This window comes from Tursiops truncatus, chromosome 15, assembly GCF_011762595.2.
Source record: "Tursiops truncatus isolate mTurTru1 chromosome 15, mTurTru1.mat.Y, whole genome shotgun sequence".
In the NCBI taxonomy this organism is placed as follows: domain Eukaryota; kingdom Metazoa; phylum Chordata; class Mammalia; order Artiodactyla; family Delphinidae; genus Tursiops; species Tursiops truncatus.
Window position 1 is genome coordinate 21,377,039 of NC_047048.1, and position 21,433 is coordinate 21,398,471.

Consider the following 21,433-nt stretch of genomic DNA (forward strand, 5'->3'; position numbering starts at 1 on the left):
ATTAAGAAAATCTCTTTCCTGTCATTTTAGTGGAGACTTCGGAGCAAATGCACCTAAATATGTGTTCAATATACCATGTAGTTACGGTATATTGTTCAAATTTCTAAAAATTATTAAAATTTTTAAAGAAATTCTCATACCAGTAACGAAGATTTTCTTAAGTTTTAGATCACAAAGCATCTTTAACATGCATTTTCTTTGAAACTGATGACAACTATGTAATGGTAAAGATTTGTTTTATAGATAAGAAAAACAAGAAAAACGAGAGGTACACATCCTTTATTTAAAGCAAACAGAAAACGTATGTGCCAAATCTAGACTTTTTTTTATAAGAATTTATTAGAAATGTTAAAAATCAAGAAATCTTGCATAAAAAAATCCAATTTTCAGCAGCTTGAAAAATTGGAAAATGGGGCAACACTGGGCCCACACTCCCCATGGGGACAACCATTTGGAGCTGAATCTGGGCTGCCTCTTTCAGGTGGGGCTGAGCCCTCCAATTCACCCCACCTCCACCCAGCTACTTCACTCATGTGTTACCAGGAGACATTTGTTTTGTTTTGTTTTGTTTTGCGGTACGCGAGCCTCTCACTGTTGTGGCCTCTCCCATTGCGGAGCACAGGCTCCGGACGCGCAGGCTCAGCCGCCATGGCTCACGGGCCCAGCCGCTCCGCGGCACATGGGATCTTCCCAGACCCGGGCACGAACCCGTGTCCCCTGCATCGGCAGGCGGACTCTCAACCACTGCGCCACCAGGGAAGCCCACCAGGAGACATTTGAATTTGAGGCCAGAAAGAAAGAAACCACTTTATTTGGAAAGGCAAAATGGAACTCAATATATATGCAAAAATAAATCTATAATGCAAGCCACTTCTCTGGGTCCACCCAGTGTCCACCTTGTCTAGGTTAAAGGGGTACCGCAGAGATGAGAAAAGTGAGTAACAGGCACAAATGCAGAGAATATGCATATTTTGTCTCCTTTCCCCCACACAAGCTGCATATACTCGTGTAAACATTTTTGATTTGTAAAACATGTCTAGTACTGCAGACAAATGTGCTGGGACGAAAGGAAATGAAGTCACTAAAACAGCAACAACAGTAATTTACCTGGCTTGGTTCATCAAGGTCGCATTTGATGATAAATTCCCACAGGGCCTCAGGTGAGGAGGAGGGGATAAGGATATCCAGGTGCACAGGGGTTACGGATTTTTTCCTACTTACATCCATAAAGGCTGCTCTTTTTCTTTTTAAACCTACAGCAAAACTGAAAGAGACATTACACTCCAGTTTAACTTTAAATTTTATTCCCAGGATCCTCTAAATAAAAGCAGCTCTCAAATCCTAGCTCCAGTTTAGCCTCTAACCAGCAGGGTACTTGGAAAGAGTCTACCTTTCAGAATCGTGGATTCTCTATCTGTGATTGAAGATGCAAATTACATCCCCGACTCTGCTAATCTCCTGGACCTCTTCCCCTGTTTCTTGCACCTGAAAAGAGTCTCTGATGGCTCCCCAGTTGGGCTGGAATATCCTGGGGTTTTTTTGCTTTTTTTTTTGGCATGCCTAGCATTTGTGGAAAAAGAAGATGCCCTAACCAGCTTCAGAAGGCACAGAACTAGCTTTTTAAAGTGCAGTAAGTTCTGCTGGCTCAGAAGGATCTCAGTATTTTGCAGATCATTTTGCTCTCAATGGTCCTTAAAGAAGCATTTGCCTAGCTATCCCAGCCTCCTGCAGAAGGGGACTGACCTGACATTAAGGCCATGTGAGTGGGTGGAATTACAGGGGTGACCAGTCAAGCCAATCCAGACAAGGAATCATTAACCGGTTGGAGGAACCAGAGCCACAAAGAGTGAGTGCTGTGACTAGGGCTGGTTCTCCATTGTTCATGAATTTACTGAGTGCCTACTCTGTGCTAAGGCACTGTTTTTAAGCACTAGAGACCAAAATAAAAATTGAGATGACTCTTGACCTCAGGGTTTAATATAGTAGCTCTTAAGTCAGGATTAGAGCAGGGGTTGGCAAACTAGAGCCCAGGCAGGCTGTTTTGTCAATAAAGTTTTATTGGAACGCCAGCCATGCTCATTCGTTTAGGTATCGGTCACCGATGTTTCTGCACTACAACAGCAGGGCTAAGTAGTTGCAACAGAGACCATATGGCCCGCAAAGCCTAAAATATTTACTATCTTGCCCTTTACAAAAGAGTTGCCGATACCTGCGTTAGAGGAAAGCACTGACATATAACTAAGAAATGAGACAGGTAGTCAGGGAACATAAATGATTTGCATAATAAAATCTCAAAGAGCAAGGAGGCTGGTTGAACTAACAAAAGCATGAATTTTATGAAGCTTGACACCTTTGAAGAGATAAGTCAAAATAAAGTTGCTTCTAAAATGCAAATTAACTATATGCACTGGTTTAAAACACACAAACAACTTAAGGCAAGCCAACCACTTGATCTGTGCAAACGGAAAAAGGGATCAGTTCCAACTTCTAAAGGAAACTGGTTGTGATGAGTCCAAATACAAAAGCAGGGATACTGTCATTTACCGGTGCTCTACAGGATTTTTCAAGGGTAATTTTGACTCTGCTTGATTTTTCCTTTAGGGCACACTCTGAACTTTGGAACCTAATGCATGCACAGGGTCATGACTTCACAGTACTTAACACTAACATGCTAAAGCACCTGTCTTAATGAACAGGTAAGAATGGTTTGTATGGAAATTTCCTGGAGGCCCAGTGGTTAGGACCCTGAGCTTCCACTGCAGGAGGAACCGGATTCAATCCCTGGTCGGGGAACTAAGTTCCCACAAGCCGAGTGGTGCGGCCAAAAAAAAAAAAAAAAAAAAGAATGGTTTGTATGTTACGCTCTGTTTTTTTTATGTTTTCATTTTTAAACAAAGGAAGAGAGGCTGCTTTAGTAGCACTTGGGGTTGATCAAAGCAGTCTGTTTTCTTTGCTATTTGAAACACCAACTGGAATCAAACTGGTGTTAAATCTGAATTCCTTCTAAAGAGAACGCTCATTAAATACAGATAGCCATAGCCTGGCCCTGGGGAAACCACTGGAATTAATGAGTGTTTATAGTTCTTGACCTTTCATTCTCCAACAGCTTAGACAAATCTCAAGGGACCACTGCTGAAAGCATCCTGCTGCAAAAAAACAAGAAAATCACCAAAAGCTTCAAGCAGAAAATGCCAAGGACAGGGGTTGGGGAGCGGATTCTTCATAAGAACACCAAGTGCTAAGAAAATATGGAGGAATACGGTACAAAGGGTACTTCAGTATATTGTGGATGCTGCCGCTGAAATGCAGGGTACATGTCCGCTTGGAGGACAGGCTCCAACTTTCCAAGCCACTGTCCTTACATGTAAAAGCTCTGAGGTGCACCCGAAAAGGTGCACAGTAGCTGATGCAGGAGTTAGAGGTAGTAAAAGTGTGCATAGAAAAATCAAACCTGTTTTGTAAAGCCCACTGTAGACAGCATGCTTCAGAATAGAATTTGGCTGTATTCCAGAAAATAAGCTTATTTTCAGGAAGGACATTAAACTAGAAGATTAGAAAACATGGGAATTCCCTGGCGGGCCAGTGGTTAGGACACGGCACTTTCACTGCTGAGGGCTGGGGTTCAATTCCTGATTGGGGAACTAAGATTCCCCCCCCCCCCAAAAATAAAACAGTGTGCGGGTCTTCTCCCATGGTAGAAGGGGGCCTGGGTGATGTACAGTCTCACATCCACCAAAAAACGCCAGCACACTTCCAAATGCTCTAAGAAGGCTTTGCACTAAGTCACGACACTACATGCCCCATGGAAAGTTAACGTGCAGCTCTACTGTACCCCATTGCATCCTTACTCAGGAAACACAGGCTCTGTGGTCCTGAGATTTCAGCCCAGCCTGAAAAGGCTGATGAGCAAAGCCTTAGTATTTTCCATCCAGGAGAGAAAAGATACATTTTCTTACATCTCATGACAAAAACCAACAATAACAACAACAAAACACAGAAGAAGAACCTCAGAGAGATATGTTGGTTCATTAGGCTGCTTTTTCAATCCCCCTCCCCCAAAATGCTGCCCTAGGGGACAGCTGCAGTGTCTCCACTGGTAGCAAAGACATTTTCAAGAGTCAACAATAAAATACAAAAGTTGATTTACAACACACTAAAAATATTTGCCTCCTCCGGCCCCAAAACAACCCTAAATAAGTAAAGAAGTCTTTTTCTTTCCCCCACTCCTAGCCCTTTAGCTTGCGACTGGCTGGCAGTGATTTTTCCAGCAAGCTATTCCTCCATCTGTGCCCAGGCCTCCTCGGCTTTCTCGTAGTACTGGTTGGCCAGCCGGCCCTTCATGGCTTCCATTGCTGCCTCGGCTGCCTTGGTGTACAAGTCGCCTGAAAGAAAGTGAAGGGGTGAAGCACCTGTTATTTTTGCCACCCAGTGTCCCCGACCCCCTCTCTAGAAGATCGCCCTGAGGTTACCCTTTCTTGCCTCTCCCTCCACATAACCTGGTTGGGGCTCTGGGTGGGCATGTGATTCAAGCCTGGCCAATCAAAGCACTTTCTCATTCCCCACCAGGCCACAGGGAGTGGTCCACATTTAGGCACAGCCAATCAGAGTGAGCCATCTCAATAAGCACAGTGATTGGTTTAGGGATGGGTAGGTGATTCCAACTGAGCCAATGAGAATCAGGCTGAGGGCTTTTACAGGGCAAATTGGGAACATATGAAAGTAGAAAAGATAAAGTATAAGAAATAAAAATTATGAACAACCTCACGTCAGTTCTGGACAGGTTTTGCCACCAAATGAATTTGTGCAAAACATATAAAAACACTTGGTTTTCAGAGCTTTTTGGATTTAGAAGTTTCAAATAAAGGATTGTAGAGTTGCAGTATTATTTGCTTGATTTTGTTACACCACCTTAAAAAATAACTTTTAAACTTAGCCTCATCCTATACCTGTGAAATCAGGAGCTCAGTATGTCTATCATGTTATTTAAAAAAATACATATAGGGACTTCCCTGGTGGTGCAGTGGTTAAGAATCCACCTGCCAATGCAGGGGACACGGGTTCAATCCCTGGTCTGGGGAGATCCCACATGCCGCGGAGCAACTAAGCCCATGCACAACTACCGAGCCTGCACTCTAGAGTCCGCGAGCCACAACTACTGAGCCTGCACGCCACAACTACTGAAGTCCACGCACCCTAGAGCCCGCACACCACAACTACTGAGCCCGCGTGCTGCAACTACTGAAGCCCGCGTCCCTAGAGCCTGTGCTCTGCAACAAGAGAAGCCACCGCAACGAGAAGCCCACGCGCTGCAAGGAAGAGTAGCCCCCGCTCATCGTAACTAGAGAAAGCCCACATGCAGCAACAAAGACCCAATGCAGCCCCAAAATAAAAAAATTAAAAAATAAATACACATATATATATTTCATATATATATATGTGTGAATCAACTGATGAATGTATAAACAAAATGTAGTATCTATACAATGGAATATTATTCAGCAATAAAAAGGAATAAAGTACTGATACATGCTACAACATGAATGAACCTTGAAAGAAGCCAAGACACAAAAGGTCACCTATTATACGATCGCATTTATATGAAATGACCAGAATAAGTAAATCTATAAAGATGAAAAGTAGGTTAGTGGTTGCCAGGGATGGAGGGAGGGGGAAATAGGAAGTCGCTGCTAACAGGTACCAGGTTTCGTTCTGGCGTAATGGCAATGTTCTGGAATTAGGTAGTGCTGATGATGGCATCATACTGTGAATATACTAAAACCCACTGAACTTTACACTTTAAAATGTTGAATTTTATGTTATGAAAATGTCAGCTCAATTTGTGAATTAAAAACAAACCTCCCAAACTCCTAATATTTGACTATTAAAATATAAAAATGTTCGTCTGCATACCAACTGCATAAAGTCCTCTTCTAAGCCAGCATTATATGGGTATCCAGCCTGGCAAAAATACAGGGCCAGTACAAATCTTTCTCCCAACCAGAACTGAAAGAAGAGACTCAGTCTTGCATGTTGTTGTAACTCCCAGCGAGACAGGAATTACGTCTCTCACTGTCTAGCACCGTCCCACCCCAGGGGCAGGTCTGCCAGGCCCTACCTGATCTCTGCGGGTTCTTCTCCAGCCCGCAGCCGCCTGTGAACAGCATCTCTGCTTCCCTGGCCAGCAGCAGGTACCGGGGCTCATCGTGCATACCATCATACTCCCCACCTTCATCACAGTCAGTCGTCTCCAGGGCAGTGTTGTACCAGAGTAGAGCCTCTGGCCAGCTTTGGGACCTTGCCAAGAGACACAGAGGAAAAGAGGGAAGTTACCATAGCAGCAAGGCAGGAAGGAGGAGGCCCATCAGCAGGCCGGGGAAGTCAGGAATCCCTATGGGGTCACCACCTCTGACTCAGGACCCATAGGACCCAATGCCACCACATCTAAAGGGTGTCATTTACATTGTAGATTTACATATTTATTACAATAGTGGTCAAGCAGTTTTCCCTAAAAAAATTGGGATAGTACAACAATTTTCCAACAGATGGAAGTAGAGCATCTTGAAGAAGGGGAACATTTTCCTCATTTGTACAAAATCACCCTATGGGAATTCCCTGGTGGTCCAGTGATTAGGACTCAGTGCTTTCACTGCCGTGGCCCAGGTTCAGTCTCTGGTCGTGTAACTAAGGTCCTGAAAGCCGCATGGTGAGGCAAAAATAAAAAAAAAAAAATCACTGTATGGGTGATTTTTGCATTAGCAGTGGCTGGTATCCCAGCCAATTTGCCCTGTGACTCACACAGGAGAGAAGGTGGGTGGGGGACTCTTTGTCGAGGCCTCCAGAACCTTCTCACAGCAGTCATTCAGCCCCATCTTCTGCTCTGCCTCTTCCGGCCAGCTCTAGCTCTACTCCAGCAAATGCAGAGTTTACCCGGAAGAGCTGACTTCCCTCTTCTGGCTCTGCCCTCTACCCTCAACCCTTTCTCCTACTGCAGCACATGAATGGCCAAACCACCAAGGGCGTATGCTGAATTCAAGTTCCAGCTGAATCTGAACAATACAGAATAAAGAGCAAACAGGGCAGTGGGCTCTTTTCCTTGGGGTGTACTACTGCATATTACCAAACATGTGAGGAACTATTTAGAGTGCATCAGGAAGGAGCAAAGAGAGACACAGAGAAGAAGGTCTATGGGCCTCATGAAACGTTCCAGGAGCGACAGCTATATATATATATATGGACCTGGCTCTACCCTCCAGTCTTAGCTCCTGTCAACCTCCTCCCGTGCCCGGCTCGTTGGGTCACGTTCTCCTCCCCGAACGCGCCAGCTCCTGTCGGCTTTTGCACCTGCTGCTCCCTCTGCTTAGAACGTCCTTCCTTCAACTCTTCCCATACCTGGCTCCTCACCTCTCCAACCTCAGCTCAACTTCTTCAGCGATGCTGTCCCCAAACACCCTATTTCTTATAATTACCTCAATCTGTTCATCTCCTGTTTACCTACTTAATTGCTTATTATGATTTCCCTGACTAGAACATAAGCCCCAAGAAGGTAGGGACCTTGTCTGTTCTATTCACTGCTGCATTCCCAGGGCCTGGCAAACAGCACAGCCTCTCTAAATGTCTGTTGAAGTGGCTGGCTAGGATGGTGTCAGGAGATAACACTGACTCCATTTTATTTTATAAAAAAGGGAAGTTATTTGAAAATTACTGGTGACACACCCAAAAAACCAGGGTTTTAACAGTGGATTGGAAGCCACTGAACTACATGATCTCACTTCTTTCAGCTTTGACCCTCCCCAGTCTTGAAGGGCAAGGCAGAATCCCCCCAACACATTAAATGTAAAAGGAGGGAAAGGGCCTACTCTCTTCCCACCCACCCCTACCCAGCTCTGCACCCAGTGGTTATTAGCATGTCTACCCTGCCTTGCAATTTCCAATGACTTTTCCTTGTCCTATTAGATGGTAACTTCTAAGGGTATCAAAACCCCTTAAAATGCAAATAGCTGACCCTCAATTAATGCTCCCTGAATGGAAGAGGCTGGAGCTGGTTGGAATGAGGAAGAAGAGTAAGAAAAAGACTATAGCAGAAGCTATAGAAGAAAATCTTGATAGATTTAACTACAAAATATTAAAAACCAGCATGTCCCCAGACCCAATAAACAATGGTCGTTGTGTGGCACATGTGCCATCCCCTGCCCCCCCAAATCTATGATAGCCAGCTCTCTTTTTTTTTTGGCCACACCTTGCAGCATGCGGAACTTCCCACACCGAGGATCGAACCCATGCTCCCTGCAGTGGAAGCGCGGAGTCTTAACCAAAGGACCACCAGGGAAGCCTTTTTTTTCAAAAAACTTAACACTATCTTTTTTTTTTTTTTTGGTAGCCATCTCAGAAAATTTTTTAAAAGCCAACTCATATACCAGAGTTAACAGTCTTAATATATTAAAATTTTTAACAGGGAATTCCCTGGTGGTCCAGTGGTTAGGACTCCACGCTTCCACTGCAGGGGGGGCATGGGTTCAATCCCTGGTTGGGGAACTAAGATCCTGCATGCCACATGGTGGTGGTGGGGGGGGGAATACATATATATATATATATATATATATATATATAAAATTCTTACAAATCAAAACCAAAAATCCTATTGTCTCAAATTAAAAAGAGAACATAGACAGAGGACATAAAGAGAAAACACATACAGCAAAGATTTTTTTTTAAGGGCCTCAGATACAGATATTCAATGCCCAGCTCCAGCTCCCCACACCCATGCGGTGGTGCTTCCCCACTGCACTCAATGGGCACCACAGATGTTGGCATTTGATCGGACACAATTGTGTCGTGTCTGTTTTGTTTACCTCCCCTCCACGCCAGTGTAATTCTGAGTCCCTAAGAAGCAGGCTAATGTACAGTCCGCTGGAGGAGAGGTGAAAAGACCTACGTTGTGGCTCCACTACTTGCTGGCTACTGGACAAGGCCCTTCACTTCTCAGAACTACAGTTTACTCATCCATAACATAAGCCCCCAAACGCCTGCCCTGCCTGCGTCAAAGAGATGTGTTGGTTCATTCATTCAAACAACTACTGAGCCGGGCCCTGCACTAAGCACTGGGCCTGAAGAGATGCAGGAGACCCAATTCTAGTTCTCGGTGAAATAAAATCACAGATATGAAAGTGCATCCAAATATAGGGGAGCATTACTGTTACAACACAGTAGGTAGCCGACAAATGTTTGCATGACATGTAATTCAGGCAGGATGTCATGTATCCGGACGTTTTAGACCCTGAGAGCTTGAGATGACAGACCCACAGCCCTGAATTTCCTTCTAAACCCAGTGAGAGGGACATGAAAACTTGACCCACAGAGGAGGGAACTGCCAAACCGCCCCCATCCTGGAGGTTTAGACAATGAATGTGCCCACCCTGCTCCCTGCACCTGAGGACAACAGGGGGAAGCTGAGATCCACTGGGAGCCACAGAGGGTGAGCAATGGGTCCCGCTAAGAGTTCAATTCCCCCAACCGTCCTCTGCTCCTGGACTTCTGGGACCTCCCACTGGCCAAGCCAAAGAGCCGAGATGAAGCTGCCATTCTCCTCTCTTCCCACCGCCGAGTCCAGTCCTGGCACCCCTGCCAGAGGGATAACCGAAAAGCTGTTGACACCTGCAGGGCTGTAGCCATCAGGAGTCTTAAAACCGCTCTGGAAAACTCACACCAGGCTTGAACTCCCCTAGAGCTTGCTTCCTTCCCTCCCCTCCCTCTCAGAAGTGAAAAATAGTAAGAATAAAAATAAAAGTAGGAAGAATCAATTAAAATCACCCCTAATTCTAACATCTAAGGACCACCACTCTGGACCTGATGCTACATATCCTTTCAAACTCTTTCTCAGGCAAATCTTTACATGAAATGGCTAAGATGCCATTTATCTCTCACTGTATGTGCCAGGCACAGTGAGGATTAAAGGCAGCATCTCATTTAACCCTCATACAATGAGACACAACCACCCTAGGATGCAGGTTCTATAATCGTTTCCATTTTACACAGTGAAGAAACTGAGGCCAAGGAGGTAAAACTACTTGCCCATGGTCACTGGGCTGGTACTCAGGGGAGCCACATCTGGAACTCAGGTCTGTCCTAACACCGGAGGGGAAGCTCCCACCTGCAGCCCAGGTTCCCACCAGTGTCACCTGAGCCATGGCCACAGTACCTGTCTGGGCTGAGGTTCTGGCCAGTGTCAAAGGCTCGTGCCACCAAGATCATGGACTGTCTGTCGCCAGCTTCAGCTGCCTTCAGTAAGTAATTAAATCCTTTGGTTTTATTCTCTTCTGTCTCCTGTTAACACAAACCAAAGACAGGGAGAGAAAAGGAAATGAGGCTTACACGGGAGGGGCTGCCAGGATCTCACTCATCAATCTTTTCCCTGTTTCTTGAATTGTTTTGAGAGCTCCAGGCTGGGGCTGCTGTAGAATTGCGCATCGTGAGAAAGAGAACAGGGCTTCCCCTGCTGCAAAGAGCTCCTGGGGGTTCCCATCAGGCAGGGAGAAATGGAAGCTTAGCTCACTCCCGCTCGCTCTCCTCTATCTGCTCTGATTCCTCCAGAGACCACATCATCTCTCGCCTCCAGCAGGGGCTCCCTGCTTCCAATTCTTTTTACATTTTTTAGCACCTTTATTGAGATATAATTCACATAACATACAACTCACTCATTTAAAGCGTACAACTCGATAGTTCTTAGTATAATCACAGATTGCGCAACCAACACCATAATCAATTTCAGCATATTTTCATCAAGCCAAGAAGGATTCAAAACACCATACCGCCTAACCATTACCTCCCAATTGTTCCATCCCGCCCAGCCCTAGGCAACCACTACTCTACATGCTGTTTCTAGAGATTTCCCTACTCTGGACATTTTATATAAATGTAATCATATAACATGTGGTCTATGGACTTCCCTGGCAGTTCAGTGGTTAAGAATCTGCGCTCCCCTTGCAAGGGGCGCAGGTCCGATCCCTGGTCAGGGAACTAGGATCTCACGTGCCGCTTGGCTCAGCCAAAAAACAAAACAAAACAAAAAGCATGTGGTTTAGTGTGACTGGCTTTTTTCACTTGGCGTAAAGTTTTTTTTAATAAATTTATTTATTTTTGGCTGCATTGGGTCTTCGCTGCTGCGCGCGGGCTTCCTCTAGTTGCAGCAAGCGGGGGCTACTCTTTGTTGCGGTTCGTGGGCTTCTCATTGCAGTGGCTTCTCTTGTTGCAGAGCACGGGCTCTACTAGGCGCGCGGGCTTCAGTAGTTGTGGCTCGCGGGCTCTAGAGCGCAGGCTCAGTAGTTGTCGCGCACAGGCTTAGTTGCTCTGCGGCATGTGAGAATCTTCCCAGACAAGGGCTCAAACCCGTGTCCCCTGCATTGGCAGGCGGATTCTTAACCACTGTGCCACCAGGGAAGCCCTGGGATAAAGTTTTCAAGGTTCATTCATACAGCTTCTATCAGTGTTTCATTCTCTTTTATGGCCAAATAACATTCCATTGTGTGAATGTCTCACAATTTGTTTATCTGTTCATCAGTCATCAGGTGACGGATATCTGGGTTGTTTCCACCGTTTGGCTATTATGAATAATGCTGCTATGAACATCTGTGTGCATAGTTTTTGTATGGATGTATGTTTTTCTTTTGGGGGGATATATATACCTAGGAGTAGAATTGCTGGGTAACTCTATGTTTAGCCTTTTGAGGAGCTGTTTCCCACAGTGGCTGCACTACTCTACATTCCCACCTGCTTCCATCCTGCTTCTCCGATATCCATCCAGAGAGATGCTTTAAGCCCAGGTCAGGTCATGTTACTCTACCAAAGCTGCTCTAAGACTTCCTATCTCACTCGGAGACAAATCCAAAGCCCTCCTATCAGCCTATGAGGCCCTTCTCGACCTTCAGGATTCAAGAAGTGTGGCTGGGACTACCAGTTGTCTGCCATATCCGTTCTCCTCTGCCATATTTTTGCTGGCACATGGCTAACCAGCTAAAAACTACATTTCCCAGCCTCTCTTGCAGCTGGAATCAGCGTCCTAATAACAAGAGGCCTATCCACTCTTTTTTCTTAAATTTATTTGTTTTTATTTTTGGCTGTGTTGGGTCTTCCTTGCGGTGCGCGGGCTTCTCATTGTGGTGGCTTCTCTTGGGGAGCATGGGCTCCAGGCACGTGGGCTTCAGTAGTTGTGGTGCACGGGCTTAGCAGTTGCGGCTCGCGGGCTCTAGAGCGCAGGCTCAGTCGTTGCGGCACAGGGGCTTAGTTGCTCCATGGCACGTGGGATCTTGCCGGACCAGGGCTCGAACCCGTGTCCCCTGCACTGGCAGGCAGACTCTTAACCCCTGCGCCACCAGGGAAGCCCGTATCCAGTCCCTCCTGATCTCACTCTCTGTCACAATTTCCCCCCAGCACTTAAGAACAATGCTTGGCACAGGCAGTGCTCAATGAAGGTCAGTTATTTTTACTTCTGTTGGAAATATTTTCATTTGTTAATTATTATCTGTATTACAACCTTATCTGCCTGAAAAGTTTGCTGTTGTGAATAAGAACCTAGGACGGTGCCCAGAGTGTAGGAGATACTCAAAAAGCATGTGCTGGATAAACGAATGTCTTAGCAAGACAACAGGAAAAGGTCCTAAGAATGGGGGCTTTGGGGAAAGCGGGAGATGGGCCAGCAGCCTTTCAGGGCATGTGGCCATGGTTTTCTTTGCTGCCAGATTCTGTCCTGGAGGGAAAGGAGTTTGGGACACCTGCAGATGAGAAAACCGAAATAGCTTCTACATCCCTTTACAAAGGTGCTCGGGTGCAGCTGGTGCAAACAGCCTGAGATCACAGGGAGAGTTACCAGGGAGTCTCAGCGAGAGTGGTCTCCCCAGTCCTGGCCCCTAACCACTCATCCTGGACCCTGGCATTCCTTTATTCAGGCCTCAAACCCTTCTGAGTGTCCTCTCTGTGCCAGATGCTGGGAGAACAGGCCAAACGCAGTGGGTACGCTGGAGCCGGCTCTGCAGGCTTGTGAGAACCGATGTGAAAGCAAGCCAGTCGTAAAACACAGCCATTATTAGAAATTAAATTACGTAAACTTACAATTAAATGAAAGGTAACAAATACCCAAAGCTCATCACTTCCTAACTATTTTACTATGTTTTACTGTTGTCTGTCCTCTTGAGGTTATTTATATCTATTGCAGGGCTTCTCAACCCTGGCACTACTGGCATTTTAGATGATATAATTCTGTGTTGCAGGGACTGTCCTGTGCGTTGTAGATGTTTGGCAGCATGCCTGCCCTCTACCCACTAGATGCCAGTTGCGCTCCCAGAGCTGTGACAACCAAAGATGTCTCCAGACACTGCCAAGTGTCCCCTGGAGAAGGGGGAGGCAAAATGACTCGTGGAGAACCACCAGTCTGTGGAATCTTCATGATGGAAATGCTATGTGGAAACGGTGTGCTGTGGTGCATTTCCTCCAACTCCGTGCTCGGCGATGTCATCTTAGTGCTTGCACGTTGGCCATGGTAGAAGCAGTTATACCACGAGATGGCAAAAAATATTAATAATGCAGACTAATTTGCAAGTGTGCCGTGTCTGTAGCCATTACATTGTGACTAGCACAAGAAACTGGAGAAACATTCTTCAGTATTTAAAACTATCGTCTGATTCAGCAAAGAAGTTGCTCGTATCAGCAGCAAATAAATGAAGTTCCAACTCTGACAAAGGACTTGCTTATTTCACTTTCATCTTACTCACTAAAGTAAGTGAAAGTATCAACCAGTATCTAACGTCAGAACTTCACGCCTCCATCAGCTGCAACCAAAGCTGGGCTACAGACGTGAGTTCCACAAAAATTAGCAACGGAAGTCTGTGAGGATCTATCGACTATATAGAATTCACAATAGTTTTATGATTTGTAAACTGTATGCTCCACATTCCTTATATCAGTAAATGTATAATAAACTTACAAGTAGATGTATAATAAACGTACATACATATATATGCAAACATTCCCTCCCCACCTGCAAGAGCCAGTTGTTAAGCATTTATCAGCGCACCACCGGCTAAATGAGATATATTCAGTCCACTCCTCAGGGAGCACGGAGACGAGAGAAAGAGGAACAAATCATCTGCCTGTCAAAATCCCCTCCCCCAACCAAGCCTGCCCTTCACCATCTAAAACAGGAAATAAAAATGGCTGTAAGTTATCCCTGACCGCACGCCAAAGGATGTATCTGACTGAACCATATGAAACTGCCAATATTCTACCCTCATGACCTATAAAAACGGTTCAACTTAATATGTCCAAGTCTGGTCACTGCAGCAATTTTTGAGATATCATAAGAATGGAACCAACCCAAGTGTCCATCAACAGGGCACAGGTTAAATAAAGTACCTGTACAATGGAATGTTACTCAGCTGTCAGAAAGAATGAGGAAGCTGTCTCTACAGCACTGAGGGGAAAAGTCTGCAGGACACTGCAGAAATAGGGCCTTTCCAAACAGACAGACGTAACTAGTTAAGATGAGGGCAGACTGGAGTAGGGTGGACCCTAAACTCCATAGGACTGGTGTCTTCGTAAGAAAAGAGACACAGAGGCACAGAGACACACACACAGAAAAAAGGCCATGTGAAGATGGAAACAGAGATTGGAGTGATGTACCTACAGACCAAGGAACACCCAAGATTGCCTCCAGTCACTAGAAGCTAGAAGATCATGGCCTGTCAACACACTGATTTTGGACTTCTAGCCTCTAGAACCGTGAGAATGAATTTCTGTCGTTTTAAGCCCCCCAGTTTGTGGTTCTTAGTTATGGCAGCCCTAGGAAATGAATACCCTCTTGGAATTACATGTGAGAAACTAATAATGATGGTTACCTGTTAGCAGGAGAATGAGAAGGTGGAGGAAAAGGTGGGAGGGAGATTTTTCACTGTAAACCTTTTCACATTAAAAAAACGTTTAGTCACATGACTGTATTAACTATTTTAAAAAAATCAAGGACTTTTGGGTGCCTTCCCACACTCTCTTCCAGTCTGAGACCCCCCAACCTGCTGGGCCATGGTGAGGCTCACAGAGCAGGGCTGGTGCCCTGTGCCCACACCAAGCCCAGCCTCGTCTGGCTGCAAGCCTGGCCCACGTGACAGAGAGCTGGAGACTTTTATGCTGGGAGCATGTGCACACCAGGGGCCTCTCAACTCCTCTAAGGAAAGGATCACACTCCCTAGGCCACGTCAGGTCCTGTCCACTGTGCCCACGGACCAGGGGAGTGATGAGGGAGCAGACACCCTCACGGATTCCCATCACACCCATCCTGCCCGGGCCCCTCTCCAGCCTCATCTCCTGCACCTTGTCTTCACGCTCCACACTCCAGCCGCACTGATCGCCTCCTGTCTCCCCAGAGCCTGGGCCCGCGCTGTCCCCTCTGCCCACACTCCCCCTCCCACACTCTGCCTGGCTGACTCCACTGGGCCCGCAGGTCTACCTTAGGGATCACTTCATTCATTCGTTCCACAAACGAATGCTGATTATCTAGTGTGTGCCAGGTCTGTTCTAGCCACTAGGGACAGAGCTGCAACTGCCAATCAAGAAACCCCAGCTGCGGCCCTTCCTCATTTATCTGCAGTAGCATCTTCTGCTTCTCCCGCCGCACCACGTCGCAATTGCCTGGGAATGTGACTGTCACCTTCCACTCAGTCCCCAAGGCCGGAGACCAATTCTATCAGCGTCAACTAACTTGGAAGTGCCTGGTCCCAAACTGATGCTCGGGAAATTTCTGGGGCGTAAACCCAGGGAGCGAAGGGTGATGGGTTGCCTGAGCCCCCGCCCCCCCTCACCTTCAGAGAGACGTCCGCCAGGATGTGGTGGGGCAGCTGCGAGTACATGAGTCCCAGGCCCGCGATGGCCTCCAGCTCGCCGAGGTCGGCCGCCTGCTCCAGGTGGAAGATCGCCGACGCCCGGTCCCACTCCTCGTCCTTCTTGCAGAAGCGCCCGCCCTCATGGTAGCGCACCATGGCCAGATGGACCTGCCACACAGACGGCACGTGGGCCTGGTTGCCTGGAGGCCGCAGCCGCGGCCGAGGGCCTCCCAGCCAGCCTGGGGGAGGGAGCGACTCTTGGGGGAGGCGCCGGGTTAATGCAGAGAGGGCATCACCATACCTTCCCCAAAATGGACTTCCCGATTCTCTTCTCAAGGTCCAGAGCGTTGAGCCTCTGCACTTCCAGGGCCACGGCTGAAGGCCTCGACAGGTGGAGACGGGAGGAGTTGAGGAGATTCCACTTCTCCACACAGACCTGAAGGGAGGACCGGGCATTTACAGGCCAGAGAAGCGAGGGGCTGGGGATGGACGCACCCTCCCAGCTGTGAAAGTCGGCCTGGCGAGTTAAGGGGCGCGGACCTGTGCGGTGTCAAGTTTTCCTGGACAAACCCGGCTCCATTTCCAGTCACTTGAATTATGCCAGCTTGTGGGCACTGAGGGACACAAGCAACAGGTAGCAACAGGACACAAAGGCTAGCACACTGCACTGCAGCAGTTCAAAGAAGTGTCTCCTCACTTATCCATCTGACTTAGGTCGGGGAGTTTCAACCCTGAGCTGCTCCTCTGCCAGCTCCCCACACAAGGCACCAGAAGAGCCTCACTTCAGACCTGGCAGCAAATCCACTGTGCTTTCCCTGTGCATCCACAGGGTGCTTCAGGAGACGGGCTTAGAAAACACACCACGTCTCCCAGCTAAAAACACCCCTGTCCAAAGTTCTTGCAGGACAGAGCCAGGCTGCTGTGCGTGTATGTCTGTGTGTACGCACACTAAACAGCCTACCATGCACAGGGCATCCTCCACAAAAAAGAATGACCCAGCCCAGAATGTCAGTGGTGCTGGGATCGAACGACCCTGCCTCCGCACCACGCTGTGGCCTTGACCCGACTGAGAAATACCCTGTGGTAAGGAAATACTGCGTGATGAATAATCTGTGTTCTGGAAGCAGCAGGAGTCAAGCCTGCCCCGGGGATCAGGGAAGCCTCCTGGAGAAGGTGCCACTGGGGTCCAGCCTGGGAGAGCAGACAGGCCTGAGGAGGTATGACCACAGGGGAGGAAGGACCTTGCAGGCAGGAGAGAGACTCGCCTTAGCAAAGGCTGGAGGGTGAGAGGTTCAAAATGTGGTTCCGAGTCAGCTAGAGAAGAGCATTTAGGAGGGTGGTCTTTCCCACACCGGCCTGATGATAATCACCTGAGATACTTCTTCCAACTATTAGCCGGGTAACCTGGGGAGAGTCGCTTAAGACTCCCTTTTTCTCATACATCAAAAGAGGATGAATAACATTAGCCTGTCTCAGTGGGTGGCTGCAAAAATTAAATTTTTGGGGGCTGCACCACGCAGCTTGTGCGAACTTCCCCAACCAGGGATTGAACCCGGGCCACGGCAATGAAAGCCCGGAATTCTAACCACTAGGCCACCAGGGAACTCCCTAGACGTAAATTAACGTATACTGGAAGGCGCTGTGAGCTGAAGCCTCCAGGACAGGCCGTCCTGATCTTCTCTAATTCTCCCCGCTGATCCCGCAGCGTCACACCCAGGAGCTCAAAAAGCATTTGCCGAGGGGATTGGCTCCTTTGCAAAATCGTCCTTTAGGAGACATGTGGAGCACCTGGGCAGGCAGAAGTGACATGACGTGAGGGGGAAGAAACAGAAACAGAGTCTGAAAAAGGCAAGCACGCAGCCACGATGAGGATTCCTGGGGGCACATTACCCGTCCGGAGCTGCCCAGGCTGTCTTCGTCCGACTCATACCTCCGGTTACCGTTTGAGTGGCCCTGATGGAGACATAGATTAGAGTGATCCAAAGAGCAGCCTTCCTCCCAAGAACCTCCTCCTGGGGAACTGGTCCAGCCCTCCCAGGGGACACTCCTCAGGGAACTGGCTCGGCGCCTCAGGAAGCTGACACCTCCGTCTGCCAGGCAGAGAGGATGCTGGGTAACAGGCAGGACTGATGTGCCGGGGCAGCCGCAGCCTCCCTCTCGCTCTCATCATGTGCACGGACGGAACCGACTCAAAGGCACAGGATCCCAGCAGACAGGCACCAAGAAAACTGAGCCAAGTGCTTCGCTTAGCCAAAGCCCCCATCGCCTGTCTCTATATATTCGCAGTAACAAAGCCGAGACCAAAAGCTCCCGGCAAGACTGCCTGTAATGCGCATGCGCCATTTTGGCACTTGGCAAAACCTCTCAATGGCTGATACTGCCTAAGACCACCCTCACCAGGATGCTGCTGAAAAGATACCGTAAGGCATCTTTCATCCTCTGGAGCCTTCCCGAGGGACTGCTGGAATCCCGTGCCTTTGAGCTGGGCCCTCCCACCTACCAGCACCATTCTGGCCCACTGCCCAGCATCCTCTCTGCTTAGCAACCAGAGGTCCAGCTTCACAGTAAGATGCGTCCGCCATATTCAACCCTGTGTCTAATCCCCCATGCTTGTCCCCTTACTAAACTTACTACTCCACATTACCGTTTTATCTTCTGCCCTGCAATTATCTTTATCTGAAATGATTTATTTATTAATTTAATTTACGCTCTTACCACCCATTCACATTCCCCCCTCGGCCCCAGCTCTCTATCCTCCTGGACAACTAGGCAAGAGGGGACTCTGTTCTCATTTCCTTGGGGTTCCTTACATGTTCTCGGGGCTCTGGGTCGTCCAGCTCACTCCGCTTCTCACTGGGGTATCCGCTGTCTCCACTGTTCTCAGAGTCCTGTGGAGAAAAGATGGCCCTAGGGTCTCAGTGGTCCTCTGAGTACCTGGTGGTGGTGATATCTGGAATCCCAGCCATTTGCTTTCTCTCCTTTGTCCCATCATCCCACAACATTCTCTTCCTCCTACCCTTGCTGGTTGGGTGACAAGGGAGCGGTAAAAAAATAGTGGCGAAGAATGTGGGCTCTGGAGCCAGACTGCCTAGGCTCAAATCCGAGCTCTGTAACTCACCAGCTATGACTCTGGATAGCTGCTCAGCCTCTCTGAGCTTTGGTTTCCCTAGCTATGGGGATTCATTATAGCTACCTACATCAAGCGGCTGTGAGGATGCAATGAGATGTCACACTCAGAGTGTGGATCGTAGTAAGTGCCATTGTTAAGAGTGACTCACCCATTTCACAGGCAGAAAAACAAAGCCTGGCTTAAAGGATATGACCCATGGATAAAAATGCAGCATTGGAGACGCAGACCTACTAGAGAATGGACTTGAGGACACGGGGAGGGGGAAGGGTATGCTGGGACAAAGTGTGAGAGTGGCATGGACATATATACACTACCAAATGTAAAATAGATGGCTAGTGGGAAGCAGCCACATAGCACAGGGAGATCAGCTCAGTGCTTTGTGACCACCTAGAGGAGTGGGATAGGGAGGGTGGGAGGGAGGGAGACGCAAGAGGGAGGAGATATGGGGACATATGTATATGTATGTATAGCTGATTCACTTTGTTATAAAGCAGAAACTAACACACCATTGTAAAGCAATTATACTCCAATAAAGATGTTTAAAAAAAAATGCAGCCCTGGGAACAATTATTTACTACAACTAAGCCCTCTGCCAAAACCGCACACATCACCTGGGCATATGTTTCATTCTTCTAGATCTGAGTTCTGTTGTGAAAAGGAACCTGGTATAATTTAGAATCTCTAAAACGTCAGTCATTTGTCTACCAACGTTGAGCTCTGGCCATATCCACATGTCACCTGCATCACTGTTCGGCTAAAACTTCTATTTTTTTCCTCCTTCATTCCACTGAGAAACATTTCAAACACACAAATAAGAACAGAGAATCCTAAAATGAACTCCTGTGCACCTGTTGCCAAGTTTTGTCAACTCTTAACACTAGGCCTTAGTTACTTTAGATCTTTTATTTCTAAAAGTTAAAACACTGCTGTTAAAATTTAGACCTCTTATGAGTCCCCTCCGCATCCCATTCTCTTCCTCCTCCAGATAAAACTCTTCTCATGAATTCATACTTCTCTTTTATTATTTTTCTTTAAATAAACCACTTTATTTTACTTAAGACTTTAAATAAACCACTTTATTTTACTCAAGACTATATATATATATATATATATATATTTTTTTTTTTTTTTTTTTTTTTTTTTGCGGTACGCGGGCCTCTCACTGTTGTGGCCTCTCCCGTTGCAGAGCACAGGCTCTGGACGCGCAGGCTCAGCGGCCATGGCTCACGGGTCCAGCTGCTCCGCGGCATGTGGGATCTTCCCGGACCGGGGCACGAACCCGTGTCCCCTGCATCGGCAGGTGGACTCTCAACCACTGCGCCACCAGGGAAGCCCTTAAGTCAATATATTTTTAAAAGAAGCTTGGTATCACTACCATAAATGTAAAACCTGGATCAGTCTCCTAGACAGATGGGCACCATGGAACATACACAATGGAATCCTTGGCCTCTGGTCTGGCCAGGATCCACTCCACCCAAAGGAGATGCGTTATTCTAAAAAGGCCCCTGCCCTGGTTTCTAGAAGCACCACAGGCTTCCTACCGCCCTCTCCCAGGTCTTTGTTCTGTGTGAGCCAAATAGCTTAACTATTTCAATTTTTTAAATTGAGGTATAATTTACAGACAACCAAACTGAAGTGTTCAGTGTGCTGAGTGAAAGGCTTTTTTTGAAACTGGATTACAGGCTATACCTAAAACTCCGGGCAGCCCCCTCCTCGCACCCACTCTCTGCATGACCTTGGGCCCCGTGTCCCACCCTTGGGAACCACTCCCAAGCCGGGCAACAGAGAGCCTCACTGAAACCCCAGCTCTGCACTCCCCAGGTAGACCTTGAGCAAGGCAGCTAACCTCTCCAAACCTCAGTGTCCTCATCTGAGAAATGGTGGAGAATAGAAGCAAAGGGCAGCAGTACAGAGGGTGGGTTCGAGGCCAGATGGCCTGGGTTTGAACACTGGCTCCATCACTGAGTGACCATGAGCAAGTGGCTTACCTTTCTGTGCCTCAGTTTCCCCGTCTCTAAATCAGGGATAATGAGGGCACTGTCTAAGCAGCTGCTAATGCTGGGGATAAGCAGGTGGCTGAGGGGACAGGTGGGAGGGAGACTTTTCACCTTGTAATTTTCTGAATCTTTTCCTTTTCAACCTACGCTGAAATTCTAAAATTCATCCTAGCTCTAGAGTAAAACATAAAACCTATTCTAAAAGGAATAAAAACTATTATCTACTTATCTCATAAGTTGTTGTGAGGATTAGATGAGAATTATCTACCAAGCTCTTAAAACAGTGTCTGCCCGTAGTGATGATTCCATATGTGTCAGCTATTGCTGTTTTTTGTTCCCACTCAAGAACTCTGAAAAGCCGTCAGGAGCGAAGTTGAACCTTTGGAGCTGAGAGTGCAGCTTAAGATGCTGTGGCCTGTGCAAGTGTGATGTGTCTGTGAAGTCTG

The 21,433-nt window shown here is 47.4% G+C and overlaps 1 protein-coding gene across 3 annotated transcripts in view; it reads right to left on the reverse strand.

Moving 5' to 3' along the window:
* Positions 1-263: 263 nt before the first annotated feature.
* The window catches only part of EEF2K (eukaryotic elongation factor 2 kinase), a 63,441-nt gene continuing 42,271 nt past the window's right edge, over positions 264-21,433 (reverse strand). For 2 of the 3 annotated variants that reach the window (XM_033840278.2, XM_073792215.1), the window contains 7 exons: positions 18,671-18,748; positions 17,751-17,813; positions 16,162-16,296; positions 15,840-16,028; positions 10,196-10,320; positions 6,116-6,294; positions 264-4,382 (listed from right to left, as the gene is read on the reverse strand). In XM_033840278.2, the coding sequence (XP_033696169.1) occupies positions 4,273-4,382; positions 6,116-6,294; positions 10,196-10,320; positions 15,840-16,028; positions 16,162-16,296; positions 17,751-17,813; positions 18,671-18,748 (879 nt within the window). In that variant the 3' untranslated portion in view covers positions 264-4,272. The remainder of the gene's footprint in view (positions 4,383-6,115; positions 6,295-10,195; positions 10,321-15,839; positions 16,029-16,161; positions 16,297-17,750; positions 17,814-18,670; positions 18,749-21,433) is intronic. The other variant, XR_012326081.1, reaches the window with a different exon arrangement.